This window comes from Micropterus salmoides, unplaced genomic scaffold (genome assembly GCF_014851395.1).
Source record: "Micropterus salmoides isolate LMB-PRFRI ecotype aquatic unplaced genomic scaffold, ASM1485139v1 Ms_hic_scaffold_7, whole genome shotgun sequence".
In the NCBI taxonomy this organism is placed as follows: Eukaryota; Metazoa; Chordata; class Actinopteri; order Centrarchiformes; family Centrarchidae; genus Micropterus; species Micropterus salmoides.
This window is the reverse complement of record NW_024044459.1, coordinates 11,914,172-11,933,292: the sequence shown is the minus strand read 5'-3', so window position 1 is coordinate 11,933,292 and position 19,121 is coordinate 11,914,172. Positions and strand designations below refer to the sequence as shown.

Here is a 19,121-nt window from a genome sequence, read left to right as displayed (position 1 = left end):
GAAAACCTGTCGACATGCAGACCAATCATGACAATTTCAGGGTGTGTTCTGCAGCCAACCAAAAACAAACAATTGTAAATTGCATTAAACAAGAATTAACTTTTCATAGTGTGTGAGATCTACTGCAATCTAAATTCTACAAGACAACATTAAGTAAACACCATCTAAAGGAACTCTATTGCTTGTCTACTTCTTAAAAAATACCAGATAATAAATAATTGAGTCCCTAGTGAGAAGATTAATGGTACATTTCTTAATTTTCAAACAGAGACAACAATGTGATCTATAACAAACTGTTTCAGATTTAAAAAAAAATCTCCTCCATGAACTGCTGATCCAGTGAAGCTCTGTAAAGAAACAATGTTCTAGATGATTATTACCACCTTCCCATGTGTAATCCTCTGGCTTTTGTTTGCTTTCTTTGGCATCTCATATCACAGAAATTTGTTTTATAGGAAAACAGAAAATGCTCACAGCTGTTTTACTTGCAGAAGTGTCAGCAGAATCCTATTTCAACTAACTGAATTCTTAAAACTGAGAAATGAACCAAAAATTTAGGGAATTATTTATTCAGAATCTTGTTCCACAAACAGCAGGTAATCTTTTGTTATAGGTGAGGCCGCAAGAGGCACAATTCCCACAGTCAAGGTGACCCTAACAGAAGTTTACAATACTCCCTCACTTTCAGCTGAGAGCTAAAGTCAACTCTAATCAAAAACATGGTGAAAAATACACCACATGACCGAAGGTATGTGGAAATCCTTTATCGATTCTACAGTCTTTTGGAACCTCTCCTATTTGTGTTGTGTACAAAGCCAGGTCCATAACGAAATTATTTTCCCTGTTTGATGTGGAACAACTTCACTGGCCTGCACAGAGTCCTAACCTCAACTCCATCCAACACCTTTGGGATGAAGCAGAACACCAACTGCTCCTTGCAAGACTTGTCAAATGCCAAAAAACTATGCAGTTACTACTATACTTTAATGAAGTTGAGAATGAAAGCTATTGTTCTACTATACCAAACAGTAGTTGAGATTGACATTGTTTGGTCAACTGCAGTTTCCAAGGTCAGGAGCTATCTCACCTGACAACGTGGCAGGCCACTCGCTCTGACATCTCTCCGTATGTGATGGGTGGCAGTAGTGTGGGGACTTGGCTGGGGAACCAGAGGGCGGCCAGTTCAAGTCCAGTGCTGATCAGTCAGTATGGAGTGTGGCCTGCTCGCTGGAGAGGTGCCAGTTCACCTCCTGTGCACTGCTGAGGTGACGCGTGACTATGTGGCAGCTGCCCCCCCCCCGCTCTGAAATCTGCATGTGTATATGTCCTGTTTGTGCATGCGTGTATTTCGGTTAATAAAATAACAACAGAGTGATTAAAAAATTATTTCCCCGGAAAGTATGTCTTCTTCTCCAATCTCTATTCTTACACACATTACATTCATTATTTCTTAAGCATGGAGTATCATGCTCGACCTTTAGGGAGGTTTTTATTAAACTTCATTATTTGTAACCCACAGAAAACAATCCACAAATGTGCACTATATGATCCACACATTTTCACTATCCACAAACATGTATTTGTACATTTGTGTTGCAACCAGTGAGCAACCAGAAGAGGAAGAAGAATTTCTTTTGCAACAGCTCAGATCAAAAGCGTCACGGCATCGCCTGGGAAGGGGTGAAAGGGTTATCGACCATGAGTCAGTGTGCGGCTGAAGAAAGCTGGAACCATAGACAGAGATGATCTTCCCTCACATGTGCCACTTGTTATAAAGTGAAGTGTAATGGGAATTCCATAAAAATGCCATTGCCAAAACATTTTAGCATGTAACCCGGGACTGTTGTGTATTGTGGTGCTGAACCCCTGAGACTCATGTGGAATGCGTGGGATGTGTCACTTAGTCCATGTGATGACACCTGAGCTCAGTTCAATTCGCTGTAGAAGCTGTGTATTGGTGTGGAAACTAGTAAAAATCAGTATAAGAACCTTGATTTTGAATATTTTATCACAGATCACATACTTGTTGTCTAAGCGTTTAAGTACTTTAGGCCATCTAGTGTCTTTCTATGTGCATGGATTATGAGTTAAAGAAAAACAGCAACTCACTGTAGTAAAACTCTAACAAACTATATAGATATTCTTTGTCACAAGAAGCCAACTGCCGCTGAGGTGGAGTTTTGTCAGCATCTTAGTTTTTAAACCCTGGCTGCTCTAAATCTGACTCTCAGGCCGACATAGGAAAACATGGTGCTGAAACAAACACGTCTTAACCACACACACACATACACCGCTTTGATCAGGAGGATTGTAAGCAAGCAACAGCAACACGTTCTAACATCCGCTCTCTGTTCCTGTAAAGCCAAGTCAAAGTGGATGTTGACTAATTCAAAACCAGCAGTGTGACTCGTATAAGTTCACAGAAACCATTCAATATCACATCAAATGCAAACATATCAAAGGCTGCATACCATCAGTTCCCAGTGTGGTAAACAGATGTACAACAGATGCCTTGTCTACAGTATAATCAATACTTCAGATGATGTCTGTACAAATGGTGTGTATCCAAGCCTTTCAGATGTCAAAATTCTCTAAAATGAAATACATAAAATGCTAGTAAAATTGTTACATCTGGGTCCAAGGAAAATCATGGGCTTTTAAAGATTTGATATACAACTGCCTAGAAAACTCTTCCATGAAATACAATTTTAGCAAAGTGCTCTGCAAGCCTACAAAATAACACACCTGAAAGCTGCTGGGTACACCTGCTTTGGCAGTTTCACACACTGATCAGCGCCTCAAAGGGAGGATGTGCCTTTCTCAGAGACATCATAGCAGTGCTTGTTAAGGGAAGGGAGGAATTACTCACCCACTGCCGTCACCCACAGTGAGTCGGGAAAATCCATCTTACAATCCTCCAGTCACAGGACATGCCAGAGACTAGAGTGGTTCAAGGTATGAAATCCAATCAACACCAAAATATCCCGGGTGGGGGGAGCACTGCCCAGAATAAAACAGCAGTGAGGGCTCTGCTGTACAGTGCAAACAATCTTCCACAGCACCTGCCAGGATCAATGTTAACTCTTTATTATTCAAGAGAAAACGGTGCAATTATTTTCTTTTCTGTTTTGTTAGATTGCTTTTTAATGCAATATAACAAGGTAAGAAAGTACAGCAGAACATGGTTACTTCCCATGTCAGAAGCAACAGGCTGCATTCAAATGTTAAGAGAATATTAAACAGACAAGAAACCCCGTTATGGTACTGCTGTCTACCACACTCTCCACTCTCCTGCCAGCTCTGGCTCCACTGCAATACATGATGTCAGTGTACACAGAGCAGCCAAGGCAATAATAGAAGTAATAGTATTTTCCTCATTGTAAATTCGGATCTAAACTACCTAAATTTTCCATAACATGGAAACAGAGGAATGTCCTTGATTATTTAACACTAATAAACTTAACAGTAACAATATAAGGTCATTATTGCGATTGGTTAAAAATATTAAAAGCTAACAAGGATTATTTCAGAAAAATCCCATTTTATAACATCAGTTTGACTTGGGGATTTGCTGTTAATACAATCAAATGGGCAAATTAAGGGAAAACCCTGAATAAAATAGAGGAAATATATTTCAAATGCAGATGCTTCTGTGCACCAAGGCTTATTGAATGACATTGAAAATGACACAGACTTTATAGTCACCAGATCTCAACCCAATTGAACACCTAGATTTTGGACCATTGGGTAAGACTCCACCACCATCTCCATAAGACCAATTGATATAATATAAACATTTATCTTGAAATTTATTGAGTGATATCTGTGTCTGTCTCTGACACTATTTGTCCTTTTGTTATGTCTGGCTATGTACTCAGGGCTCTCTTGCAAAAAGATCTTGATCTCAATAAGATTACTTGATTAAATAAAGGTTGTATATGAGACAATATCTTGTGGATGAATGGTGTCCCTCCCTCCAATAGAGTTCCACGGACCTGGCAAGGAGCACTGAAGCTGCTCTGGAGGCTTGTGGTGGGCTGACTCCATCCCAAGACACTTCATGATGGTTTTTCCCTTTAATTTGTCACCCATATAATGATATACATGAGCCTTAGGAGCGATTGCTGTGGTGAAAAATCCAGTCAAGACACAAATCTGAACTGTAACATTTTTCAGAATGCAATGTCATTGCAAGCCACAACAAAACACTGTGAAAGTGTTGCTGAATTCATCCAAAATTTTAGATTGGATTTTTTTTTTATTCAATTTAATTCAAATGTACTTATTTAAAACACTTGCTGATTGTTTGTTCTGAGGATTCCAACAACATAGCTTCTTGCATATCCAAACCCAATATCCTTTAATTTAGAAATCGTAGTTGGCCAAAATAACCACAAAAGCAGGAGACCTTATATCATACGTTCATATCCATGTAACCTAAGGAGTACTTTATACCTTTGCTTACCAGCTAACAGCTGTAAACACATAACAGGTGTTGAGTGGAATTGATTTTCTGAGAAACTGTTGCAGCAGAAGAACACCCATGTGTTGTATGTGATGCAGAATGTTCGCCGACAATGTTTTGAGTAGTTCCCAACAGAACGACAGGGATTGTATTCTTTAAGGGTCACATCAGGACATGAGCATGTTGTTTACCACTGTACACCACATGTTTACCATGTCTGGCTGTTCTGTGGTGTTTCATTTCAAAGACAGCAAGAGTCCAGCTTTCCCTAAATGAGGAAAATGCATGAAAGAATAAGATGAAACATGTTCATCTCACAATACATGCGTGGAATTTTAAATTGAAATAAATTGGCTAATTTCCTGCCTGTCACTTGGAAAGCTTCTCTACAATGCAGCTTCCTGGTTGATTAAAATATATATTTTTTACCATGTCCATACATTCACAGAATCAATATTGCACACACCAACAAGCCCCTGTTATCACTACAATCAGTGCAGCTTCGTAATGAATTGTGTCTTCTTCTCCATGAGTAATTTAAATATGAAAGCATTATCAGAGCACAATATTGACGCTTGTGACAGCCTTGTTGTGTTTATATCCACCAGGATTTTGCTTATTCCTCCCTGTTGGATACTACTGTCTCCTGTTGATCAGATCCTTGTATCCCCATTGAGATGATCATATACATACACTCACCTAAAGGATTATTAGGAACACCATACTAATACTGTGTTTGACCCCCTTTCGCCTTCAGAACTGCCTTAATTCTACGTGGCATTGATTCAACAAGGTGCTGAAAGCATTCTTTAGAAATGTTGGCCCATATTGATAGGATAGCATCTTGCAGTTGATGGAGATTTGTGGGATGCACATCCAGGGCACAAAGCTCCCGTTCCACCACATCCCAAAGATGCTCTATTGGGTTGAGATCTGGTGACTGTGGGGGCCATTTTAGTACAGTGAACTCATTGTCATGTTCAAGAAACCAATTTGAAATGATTCGAGCTTTGTGACATGGTGCATTATCCTGCTGGAAGTAGCCATCAGAGGATGGGTACATGGTGGCCATAAAGGGATGGACATGGTCAGAAACAATGCTCAGGTAGGCCGTGGCATTTAAATGATGCCCAATTGGCACTAAGGGGCCTAAAGTGTGCCAAGAAAACATCCCCCACACCATTACACCACCACCACCAGCCCGCACAGTGGTAACAAGGCATGATGGATCCATGTTCTCATTCTGTTTACGCCAAATTCTGACTCTACCATCTGAATGTCTCAACAGAAATCGAGACTCATCAGACCAGGCAACATTTTTCCAGTCTTCAACAGTCCAATTTTGGTGAGCTCTTGCAAATTGTAGCCTCTTTTTCCTATTTGTAGTGGAGATGAGTGGTACCTGGTGGGGTCTTCTGCTGTTGTAGCCCATCCGCCTCAAGGTTATGCGTGTTGTGGCTTCACAAATGCTTTGCTGCATACCTCGGTTGTAACGAGTGGTTATTTCAGTCAAAGTTGCTCTTCTATCAGCTTGAATCAGTCGGCCCATTCTCCTCTGACCGCATCAACAAGGCATTTTCGCCCACAGGACTGCCGCATACTGGATGTTTTTCCCTTTTCACACCATTCTTTGTAAACCCTAGAAATGGTTGTGCGTGAAAATCCCAGTAACTGAGCAGATTATGAAATACTCAGACCGGCCCGTCTGGCACGCTCAAAATTGCATAAATCACCTTTCTTTCCCATGCTGACATTCAGTTTGTTCAGGAGTTTGTCTTGACCAGGACCACACCCCTAAATGCATTGAAGCAACTGCCATGTGATTGGTTGATTAGATAATTGCATTAATGAGAAATTGAACAGGTGTTCCTAATAATCCTTTATGTGAGTGTATATACACACACATACAATATATATATGTCTGGAAACGTTTTAACTCTGACATCCAATTTCACATCATAGAAAATTCTTCATAACTCTAGAACTTGCCTGAGAATTATCAAGTTTTCTTCAGTATCAAAGTAATCCAATGAACGTTGTCTGTGTATCCATGGCACATTGCAAACAGGAACTGCTAATTCCTAATTTGCCATAATTTTATCGGTGCCAATTTGCCAAAATAGGCTAATCATAATAATAGGCTCTATCATGTTTAAATCCCCCACAAGCCAACAAATTATAGGAACTATAGCTCCAAAACATGAGCATCTACGTAATTGAAGACAAAGAGCAACATCAATATCAAAGTAATTCAAAATCAACTAGGTGCTGCTGTAAAGAAACACAGTACACAGAAACCAACATCTCCTTTTTTCATTTAGCTTACCAAGGCTGTGCACCAAGCTGACTAACTAGCTAGATGCCGGTGTTGTGAGCTTGGTTTATTACTCAGCATCAAATTAAAAAAGACAGTGTGAACGACAGCAGCTAACAAGCTGGTTAATTCAGAGGTGCCTCGAATAGCTATAACTATACCTCAGAAAACTCTGTGAAGATCAGAATGACTGTGATATTGTCAGGGATGGACTGGGAATAAACAAATGGCCCTGGACTTTGATCCAGACCAGCCCACCAGAACGGTTACCCGTATACTCCACCACAGCCGCCCTCTTAATGCACGCACATACAAACAGGACCAGCCTCTAATAAACCACCTAGCACAGCCATTGATCACTATGGCAGTACTACTTTACAAAGACTGCATAACACACACTGAAATTGTCATGACTGAAATACCTCATATCACATGAAGCCTCGAGTTAAATAAAATATAGACTAAAATATCCACAGTCCTCTCTGAGACAGAGAACTGTCTAATTGCTGCTCACGGTCAGCTGGTTGGCTTTAAGTCATGGGAGTACACATAATAAAAAACTGGTTGGACAACTCTCCAAACATAGAAAGTAACCTAAGAGAGCAGCACCTATCTCAACCTGGATACAAATAAAATAATATATAAATTAACAAATAAAGGCAAAACAAAACTTTTGAAAAAGTACAAAAACACAGGTTTGTCTATGTGTGGCCCTGCGATGGACTGGCGACCTGTCCAGGGTGTATCCCGCCTTTCGCCCGATGTCAGCTGGGATTGGCTCCAGTCCCCCGCGACCCTGTACGCAGGATAAGCGGTAGACGATGGATGGATGGATGACATATGTAAATGTCTAAAACATTTATACGTGTAGAATGACAAGACAAAAACAATCAAATCTTCCTGATACATTTACAAAACAGTAGCTGATCAACAGCATTTGCGTTTCATTGATAGATTCTGATAACACATTGTTTTAACACATTTAGAAGCATCTACCGTTCAGCTTCATTATCTCTGGCTACGCTGTCCTCTCTGTCTACTCTTTCACCCGTGAACAGGGCTGTGGTATCTTCCTCTTACATGAGACATCCTTTTTCTCCAATCAATGTTCCTGAATTCAGATGCTCCCTAATGTATTAAATAATTACATGTGATTACAACTACCGCCAGCATTGGCCCAAAAATCTCTAAAGTATTGCTCAAAACTGCCAGGCAAATAAATATTCATATAGCAATTTTCACAGCTTGTGAGGCATCCTGTGGAGGAAAAAAAGAAACTAAAATGTAGTTTTGGAATTATAAATTGAGCAGCTGATGCACTTGAGCACTCTTTGCTCTTTATTTGGATTACATTTTCAGTTTCAGGTTAGAAAATGGTTTCTAAAACAGTAATCAGGGCAAATATCTCAAATAGCAGATGGTTTTATGTAGAAATGTCAAAGGAAATGCAATACTTAGTGAGTCTGTCAGAAGCTGCTGTGACAAGTTCTCATATTAATACAAGCTACATACCACATGAATTCATTAATAGTATACATATGCACATTATGATATGGCCTGTCTGGCACAAAACCAGCATTCAGCCCAGTTTATACCACAGCCATATCCAGATGGAGCTTAACTCAGCCAAGTGACACTGTGATGGTTTATTATATATTTGGACTCACTGGGAAAATCACTTCATCTCATTTAGCTAGCAAACTCATTGGTATCTATCTATCTATCTATTTCTTCCTCTGTCTCCCTCTCTCTCTCTCTAAAAATCTTATTTAAACCCTTTTTTAGACCCTTTAATTCAAATATATTTCCATTTTCACTACTAAAACAATAAATTCTATTAAACTCTTTTTGTTCACAGGAAGAAGTCTTTTCTAGGCACAGATGTCCTTCGCATTGGATGTGACGCATTACATGTTTCCGTCAGCATCAACAGTGACATTTGTTTGGTATAAATAGAGGGCAAGCTGGGTATTTAGAGCAAGCAGTGACAGCTGTTAGCTTTAATAATACTAGTATCAGAAGAAGCAGTAGTAGTGAAAGCAGTACTTTGTGTGACAAAAAAATCACTAGCTTTATCTAAACGTTTAACTGCATCTCACAAGGTCTTCATTGGCAAATGGAACTGGGTTTATTTTCATCAAGTGACGTAAGTGTGGCATGAACGTCATCTAAATCAGTTCTATTAGTTGATGAAGATCATCACATGTGGTTGAAATTGACCTTTGAGTTGCGAATAATTGTCACACATATCTGTTCCCAAGACAGGTCAAGCACGAACATCCATGTCTGTGAGTAGTAATTGTACTTGTAGCAGTAGTAAAAGGAGTTGTAGAAGTAGTAGCATTGTCACTAGCACTTGTAACTTCTGGATGGCCCTGTAACACTTTGGCACTAATTTCAGAACCTTGATGTCCTTTAAAATTTAAAATTTAAATTTTAGACACAAAACTCAAAACCAATTATCAAAATGCACATGTATTCAAAACTCTAACACTTTTTCTAATTGCTTGGATACAATACACATAAAAATAAGATCATTTGTTTATTTAACTAAATCGCCCACTTATTTGAACCAATGACTCTGCATGTGCAAGGTTTCATTTAAGATATAAATGCACAATGCAATGTTTTGGACACTGGGAAGCCTACAAGTGATGACCATTTTGAATTTTGTGTCTAGAGTTTCATAAAGTGACACCAAGGTTCTGAAATTATTGCCAAAGTAACATGCTACTGTAGCATTACTAGTTAGTCACAGGGATAATGGCAACTTCCATATTAGTCGCAAGAAGCACTAACTGTAGTAGAAATAGGAACAGCAGTTATTGTGGAAGTAATCTATAGACTGCCTTGCAGCAGAATCTACTTTAGCGGTAGTTGCAGAATGCAAGGCTCAATTTAGGGACTGAAGGGGATGCAATCCCAGTCTTTTTTTCAGACTAAGTTCCAGTTAGTTTCCCTTCCATATTCAGCACGACATTATGTTCATTAGGGATGGGGATCGATACTCGGTTCTAAAAGTCCCCATGTTACAAACAAAACTAAATTGAAAGCTGATTGTCTGTAGTGTAGACTGGCCTGTAGTCTTAAAATTTGGCACATTCATGTAAACTCAGCTGCTGGCTGAAACAAACAGCCACTCCTCCTTCTACCAGGTAACGTTACCTGCAGGCAGTGAATAACAGCAGAGAGGAAGAGGAGGAGGAGGAGGATTGATACAGATAGAGTTTTCTATTCTCTCTAAACATCACTCAGTATTGGGATGTCAGATATTGAGTTTATTTGCTGTTGTAAACATTAATGTTGCTGCTCTAGAAAAGTCTAATCCTATAATTAATTTAAAAACAACCAGGCAGTTAATATTAGAGCTGACCGATATGGGATTGTGAAGTCCGATACCAATTTCGACATTTGAGATTTTTAAAATCCGATAGCCGATATAAATAAAATTATCCCTAACATTTGTTATGTTGAGAACATACCAAAATACCATGACATAATGCAGTATAAAAATAAACTTTTTTTATTGTTATAAATAGTACTTTGAACAAAAGATTTTGATGAATAAGAGTCAAATAAAGGTACAGAAAAAAAATTTTAATTTCTGATTTCTTTTAAATTATGGAGTACTACTACTAATGAACATTAAGGTAAATAGTGTATTGTGGGGGCCACGAAAACAGAAACTTAAAAAATAATACTACTACTGCTATTACTACTACGAGTAATACCGTATATCAAATCTTATGTCATTGCTATAAAATAATGATAAACAGGGCTCTCCTACAGAGGCAAACATATGTATTGATAACAGATCTTTACAAGTATGATAACATTTTTGGTAAAATTATACCCTGCACTGTAAAGCACAACACATTAGATAATTGCCCTCCAAAAAAGGACATCCCCCCTCACTTGGTTTCCCCAAAAATCTACCCCACCCCACGCCACTGGTTTAATTGCTCATTAACATTAGCGTTCCTCCACTGATAAACATGGCATTGGCTTTGTAGCTAATTTAGCAACGTGCAGCGTTAGCTGCTGCACGTTATGTTAAATAATATTTAGAAGTAATGAACTAGGGAGAAATGAGAGGACCGTTTACTAGAAGTGCCACACTGTTTCAGAATAAATCATGTCAATCATACATACAATCATGTCTGTCAGCGTAACGTGAGCCTCCACCACTCGCCTACTGTAACATTAAACATCCTGCTGTGACCCGGGAGAATGCAGTGAAAAACGGGAAGGTTAGCTGGTAGTCTGGTATGAATATTTTCAGGAGAGGAGAAGTGATAGGGCTGTGCTTATTATTATTTAAGTCATATAATTGACTTGACAAATTAACAACTCACTGTGAACAGTGAGTGTGAGCGTTACCAGTAGCTAGGGAGCAGCTCTGAGCTCCGGTAGACTGCGGTCAGCTGATGTTTTGTTCTGTGGTGCTGCAGTGCTGTTAACAGAGGAGCTGCAGCGCCCCCTTTGGTGGGCATATTATGCAACACTCAAGACCTGAGGGAAGGATCCAACTCTCTGTTTCTCTTATTAATTGTCACATCGGCTGTTATAAACGCCAATGCAGATATATCTGCAAGTAGATTATATCGGCCAATAGTATCTGCAAACCGATAAATCGGTCGGGCTCTACATAATATGCGCACACTAATATTTGTTTATTTATTGCAAGTCATATGTCATCTTAATATATAACAATGTTATTGCACATTAAATATTTTCCTCATGCCGTGCAGGCCTACCTCATGCCCGTCTTACCAAATAACCGTCACCAAATAATAGTAAAGTATCAATAGTGGTATTGACAAAGACTTGGATCGTTAAGCAGTCTCACTAATGGTATCAGTATCAATAATAATTAATGATCCCCATCCCTAGTGTTTCATGTTAACTTATTTCTGGAGGGGGTTGTTAAGTTTGGTTTTTGATGCTGAAATAGTGGTTGCTAGGAGCATTTCAAATTTTACAAAGATAAGACTGGTTAAAACGTTATTTTCTTACATTTGAAGTTTGTAGCGGGTAGTGTAGGGTTATTTCTGCTGTAAAGCTGGCATTTTAACGTGGGGTCTATGGAGATTTACTTGATTTTGGAGCCAGCCTTGCCAAGAGGCCATTCAATGACCTGCAGTTTTCGACCTCGGAGGTTCCTGCTTGGTCCTACCTTGTAGTTGGTAGTCCACAGAGATGTCGGAGGGGGCCTGCAGCAGAGCCGACCTGCGATAAACCACGTGGACCCTGCCCTGGTCCTCCAGCTCCTGAGTGCCTCTCTCCAATGGCTCGATGAAGTACTCATCTGAGTCAGTACGGATCATCCCAGCCTGCAACACAAAACCAGTTCCGAGAGTTCACAGAGTGTGCAGAACCACACTATTCACACAGCATGTGAGCCTGCTCCTGTACTGAGAGGACAGTGCACGCATGGACAGATCTGGAAACTTGCTTTCCAAATACTTGAATAGCATCAAGTCTCTGACATTACATAGCAGAGGCATTAGACCTAAGTCTTAATGCCCTACCATAATCAAACATGACCTATTAAGCAGCAACAATTATGCTTATACGGAAGGTTCACAAATCAGTCAAGATAATCATTGCATCAAACTGTAATAGTATGTTCAATAAAATCTTTTATGTAAATTTATGCAGCAGTGTTCTCATAAATATAATGAGTCGTCTCCTTTAGGGGGAACCTCTGGTGAAATAAAAACTCTACACAGATAAACAGTCCTACCTAACAACATCCAAGTAACAAACGGATGCATGGAAAACATGAAAATGAAAGACAGATAATGCTAAATTAATATTTAGTCATTTATTTGAGAGAGAATGCATCTAGGTACTAACCGCCTTCTTAAATGTATTTGTGTCTTTCCGTGTGACACTGTGGCATGTTATTTTGGTTCTTTTCCTGCTTACAATCTGTTTGCAATTATCAGCTGGCTACCAACAGTTGCAGGTGGTGATCAGAAAGCTCGACATCATCAGTGACACATTGAAGTGAAATTGCCTTGTGATCACTACCTGCCACCTTCAGATTTTTTGTAATAAGAAGCCAGTCATGCCCTTAGTTTAGGGCGGATATAAAGGGTCACACAGTCCAGATAACACAGTGGTGTACAAACAAATGGAATGTACAGTTCATCAAACCCAAACGATCTGCTAAAGCAGGCATCACACGTGTTAATGCTGAGTGAAGCTGCATCCACAACACACGTGTTAGCGTGATAAGCAGCATGTGACCTAGCTCTGTGCTTTGCTAAATCATCTCTTCTGCCTATCTCTCTTGTTCTCTTCTGTTATTATTACACAAAATATATTTGGTTAACGTTCAGTTTTGACTGGGAGGCCCGCCAAACTCCACAATGTATATGTGTTGAAGTTCAGAGCCCCTCTTCCTTCATATCATGTTCTGTTGTCCCTACTCTAAACTCCTTTTGCCCCTCTCCGACTTCCATTTAACATGGATGTACTGTTTTCCCTGTTTGTTTTGTCAGAATAAACAGAGGGCAGTGTGATAGGGAAGACACCAGTGTCCCGGTGTCTTCCTTATCACACCAACACAACGCAGAAGCACAACAGTCACATCTTAGGCCTTTCTCAGTTTGTACCTCCTTTTAGTCTTTCCCGCTTGAGATGCGATCAGAGGAGACACGAGGAGAGAAGAGTCGAGGCAAACTCGCATTTAACCTAATCAGACATCCTTGCTTCAGAGCTGTCATGTTGAAGCAACGTCAGATATTATCACACGTGGCACCGCTGCATGATCTATCCATTGTTTTGTTACAGCCACCCGCTATGATCTCTGTCAGATGAGCAGATCAACTGTTGGCACCAGTACATAAAGGCTACAGATCATATCTTCACAATCCAGAAACATGTCTGTCAACTTAATGACATAGCCAACAGAAACATCTCAAGGCTGCAATAAACATTATAGCATACGCCAAAGGCGGCAACAGTCATGTACTACATAGAAATTCATTCACCCACTCCGAGGCTCTTTTTGGCTGTGTGCCCCATAAGCCTGATGAAGGTGAACGTTTCATTATGACTGTAAGAAATAATAGGCCTACAGAAAATTTGATCTGAACTGTAGCCTACAGCCTCATTTGCAACTTGAATGACATTTGCATGACTATATAATGGGCACTATTATTATGTGACAACATGAACAGCAAATATTAAATAGTGCTGAATGCAGGGGATGCTCTTGTTGATTAATAGTCTAATAATTTGATGTTAGCAGCTGTTTGCAACCGTCATGTCACGATTATAGCAGTTTAATTGGTGCGATGCGTGGATCGGCTCTGACATTATCTGAACCAGCACGAACATGCATATATCGAAACTTGCACCTGCATGGACATTTCTCTCCAGCTTTACCGGTCCCTGTACCTTTCCAGGTGATTTCTTTATTGTGTGTTGTATTGATTTATGAGCTTATCTTTGATAATTTACTTTAATGATCAGAGAGGCTGCAGTCAGTAATTTTAAACATTTCCATGTGGCAGTAACATCACAGCGAATATCTTGGAACATTTAAGCAGCAAAACTAAAAACTTTAGTAATAAACTTAACAGAAACTCTCCAGATGAAACAAAACTAAATTTTAGCTCTGATGGAGCTCAGGATTGATCAGGAGGATGGCTGCTTTACGCCAATTAATTTCACTTTATGAACCTGGACTGTGTGTGACACCTTTTAAACATGTAGAAGAACACAGAACATTAATTAACATTAGATCCTGACCGATCCTGCCAGCAATTTGGGAGATCTAAATAATCAGTGAAGTTATGCTCCTGTGCCTTGTGCGTAAACGAACAATAAATACCGAATACAAAATGAGCACTGTAGAGCCCAGCTCCCGCTATAGTTTGAATTTTCCAGCTGTGTGTTACACCTCTTTTATACATTTATTCATTTAGTGGACGCTTTTAGCCAAAGCGACTTGCTATACATATCAGAGGTGCACACCTCTGGAGCAACGAGGGTTAAGTGTCTTGCTCAGGGACACAGTGGGGGATGGGTCACAGTGGGGGATTGAACCTGGGTCTCTCACACCAAAGGCAGGCATCTTATCCATTGCACCATCACCCCAACATTATACGTGACGGTTGCTCCTTCGGCAAGCCTCCTTGCTTCTCAAGATGCATTGTATGAATTGAAATGTCCTTCAAGATGGCACACTGAGATCGTCAGAAGCAGAAGGACATGTCAAAAGAGATGGGAGGCACAAAATAGAGAATTGAGTAGTAATGAGAATGAGAACAACTACTGAGCATTTTCCCTACACAAATATTACAAATGTGCCCTTCAGAAAAAATGCAGTTCAGAACGCTCATGAAGCCTCAGCCTTGTGTGATGTTTTGATATAAATGTGACATTAAATATGTGTGATCGGCTCATCTATGCCGTGCAGCTGCGATCACCTGGGGCATCCACTGAGGAACACTTCAATGTTCGTGCAATGTCGCAACACAGTCACGTTCATCCTTTAGAGAGCAAGTTGCCTTGGCAGCAAAAAAAGCATTTACTGTGCACCTGTACACGGACAGAGCCACCTCTCACAGTGCTCCAGAGGAATTTGTTCCAGCTCTCGGTCATCCGGCTGGTCGGTCGGTCCAGCTCCACTACTGCACCTCGCAGGCCTTACCTCACTCTGGCCTCTTCACTAACACTCTGTTGGGCTGTGCACATAGGGTGCTTTGCAACCAACACACACACACACACTGAACTCAGCACTCATTTCCAACTCCCATAGTCCCCAATCAACCGAACACTCCCCCCTCTCTCCTCCTAATTTACATGCACTGCTGGATGGACTTTAAGTCTTATTCAAGTTTACCTGTTGCTTTGATATTGTGCAACAGAGTCTCCCCGCTGCCATTAATAAACACATTGACAGTATATTCATGTTCTAAGGTGCGCTGCACATAGATGAACAAGCTGCCAGTAAAATGAAATTAAAGGTTTCGGCATCCAGATCACTTCGTACTTGTGAAAAAGAAATGATCATCCCAAAAATGTGCACAGCTTACTGCCACATTCTTAGCTATGATGTTGGGATAGTTTTATTTGTTGAAGTTTGACAGGTCCGGCTTTCTTCTTCACAACCAGTTCTAACCAGGTTATGATGCTGAAATATGTCACATGAAAACTACTGGACTATTCAAGTTGCCAGCTGCACTGCCACCTATAACTTGACATCATTTCTGATCATGGGTGTTTTCACAAAAAAATAAAATAAATATGTTTAAATGCATCTATCGCTATCTGCTTGGGACTAAAATCATGTGAAGATGTACTTAATTTACTAGTGTCTGAATCGTCTCTAAAACTTCTGCCTTAATATTAAAGTGACTCGCTGATTGATACACCCTGGAGCCCAGGATACACCTGTTTAAAGGCACCCTGTTGTTTACATTCCGTGTTTCTAACCAAAACATACTGTGCATATCCTTGAGGTCTAACAAACATGCTGAATGCATTTCCTTCCACATAAAAAGGGTTTTTGAATACACTGAAACCTGCATTGTTTACATTCGGATACATCCAAGCAGTCATCTTCTTTCACCTCTTTTGCTGGTGCATTGGGCCCAACTGTCGTATCAATACATCGAATAGCCTCCCTTTCAATGAGTCCTCCAAATTAAACAACAAAATACGTAGTTTGTCCCTACCCTCTAGAACTACATGTAAAAAAGAGTTTTCTGATCTGACGCCACTATCAGAAGGCGGACATCCCTTGTCAGAGCCTTCCAAAACCTGTCTAAATCACTGTTAAAAAATACATCCGTTTTATGATTTGACAACACTTTGGTTAAGGTTTGGTTAGGATTAGAGGAACATGGTGGTTTGCATTAAAATAGGTACCTTGTTAAGGCTAGACTTAGCTACGTCATCATAATTAAACCATGGTTAAAATGTAATTGAAAAATCATTGTCATGCATTGGAAAAAAAAATAAATGAGTGTTGACCTACCTCATGCATCCACCTACATGGACTTTGTTGATGTATAACAATGTCACCTGACTGCCTCACTTTCAAATGATAGACATGACAGACCTCATCTCATGTGTTTGGAAGAGTGCATTCAAAACCTTTTCCAGTTTTAGATTCTGAAATCATACACAATAAAGAATAAGAGAGATTCTCTGATCTTTGACATGTCACCGTTATCAAAGGGAACAGTGTCTCCAGCAGAGTGATATGAATACAGTGATTTCAGAAATCTTGATTTTAAGGTATCAACAGCTACATCATTTAAAAAACAAAATGCCACATAGCTTTTATAAAAAAAAGCCCTAGTCAGGTGTTACAAATGCTTAAGAGACAATATAAACCAAATTGTGTAATGTTATAACCATTCATGTTATTCATGCATTCATTTTATTCACTGTTCACATTTTATTATGGCCTCCACTTGTCAACATAAACATATTTGTGGCAGGAATTTCCTACTCTGCTTATTGTATGCATTTATCTGCAGACATCTTCTGCAAACACAGATTATAAATAATCTGTATGTCAAGATGCATTGTCAGGCTGTAATGCATATTAACCTAGCCATGTGCCAAATGCCAATTCCTCACATGCACTTGTATTTAGAGCCAAGGTTTACCCAGGGATTACCCATCTTCAATTATTCCTGGCCTTACACCCATAACCACATTCTGTCACTTTGTGTTATTTACTCTGAGCTCATCTCCCACCTTAACTAACTCTCAGGTCGCAAGCTAAACAAATTCACTCACATGCTGCATGATCTTAGATTCATATCTAGAATTAAACAGAAATTAATTAAATGTCTCTTAGTATGCAGTCAAGAAAGGAGAAAAGTTGAACATCTCAGTAGTTAAAGCAACATTTTGTTGTACGGTAAATTTATCTTAAAAACAGTGAAATAATTCTAATGGTACACTGACTTGTAATAAGGTGGATGGCCTCTCTGTCGTTGCCAATTCTACTACTGCACCATGTAAAATCAGAAATCTATCACAACAGCGTAATGCTATATTATGTACAATGTAAGTTCTTTTAAAGAAGCTAGCACGATATTCTCAATATGGATATCATGGCAGGGGCGGAGAGAAAAAAAAAGAAAGAGAAAAAGAAAGAGTGACCAAGCAAGAAACAGGACAAGAGTTCATATCAAACAGGCTTTTAGGTCTACTTGTTGGCGTGAGCTACAAGAGCTGAAAGGATGCAGGACAGATAACGAGTTGACCTTCTTGCTGTTGGACTAGTAAGTAATTACTCATTAGCTGGCTTGCTGTGTCTTGTGTTGTTGTGCTTCCTTGATGTTTGGCAGTGTTAGCAAAGTTGTCAAATCAAGCACAATCAGCCAGAGGTTTTACAGACAAAGCTATAAATCTTGAGTTGATGTTGGAAAACTCACTAGATACTGTATTTGTGAGTGTACTTGCATGGGTTGATGTTTAGCTTTGTTGGTTGCTTGCCACCCAAGTTTCAAGCAACATTATGCTGCTGCTGGTGGAGAACGGTGCCAGTGTTGTGCTTGAGGTCGGCGAGCAGGCAACATGACTGGGTTTGGAAGCTTCTATGGGCATAATGTTAGCTAAAGGCTGAGGAGAGGAGACCATAGAGGAAGTTGACAATAAGAAGAGAAAAAGAGAGTGACCTAGCAAGAGGCTCCCAGACGGTGGCAAGAGCTTTGTGAAATAAAAAGCTGAGAAACAGATTTCTTTCTGTATGACTAGTAAGTAATATTGCTTTGTCTTGCTTGATGTTTGGCTGTGTTAGCAAAGTTGTTGACTTGCTAGTTTTTAATCATAAGTAATGTTATAACAATGTGTAAACCTGTCCTTATTTACGACAGCGTAGAATTTACAAAACCAAAAAAACAAGCCAAATCACACAAAAAAACTAATCTTACATAATGCCTTTAATGGGCTCAGATGCCAATAATAACCTTGAGATGCGAGCCTTATAAAAAGGCCATGCTTCAGGTTAGGTTCAGTAAAGATAAAGTATTTCTTTCAGAATACAATGAAAGACAGAAAAGAGTCCAGGTTTAAACGTCATGCAAGAGTGTACGTAATGAGACCGAGAGCTGACATTATAATATCACAACTGCTCCACAGCATGACGCACACTGTGTGTAAAACTAATAACACTCTGCACTTTCATTGACTGATGCTGTTCTTTAAAAAAGAAGACTTTTTCGTGTAACTTTTAAGGATGAAAACTGGGACATCAGAGCAAAATTCTATTTATCAATTAAGTCAATTCGGTTGTTTCCATGTCTTAAACCTTTTCATCTAAGTGTGTCTATGATGAAACATAAAAAGAAGTACAGAAAAGAG

At 39.6% G+C, this 19,121-nt stretch overlaps 1 protein-coding gene across 1 annotated transcript in view; it reads right to left on the bottom strand.

Moving 5' to 3' along the window:
* Positions 1 to 19,121, bottom strand: part of adamts3 (ADAM metallopeptidase with thrombospondin type 1 motif, 3) — a 198,215-nt gene that overhangs the window by 151,498 nt on the left and 27,596 nt on the right. Inside the window, 1 exon segment of the mRNA XM_038704466.1 lies at positions 11,956 to 12,112. Coding sequence (XP_038560394.1) covers positions 11,956 to 12,112 — 157 coding nt within the window.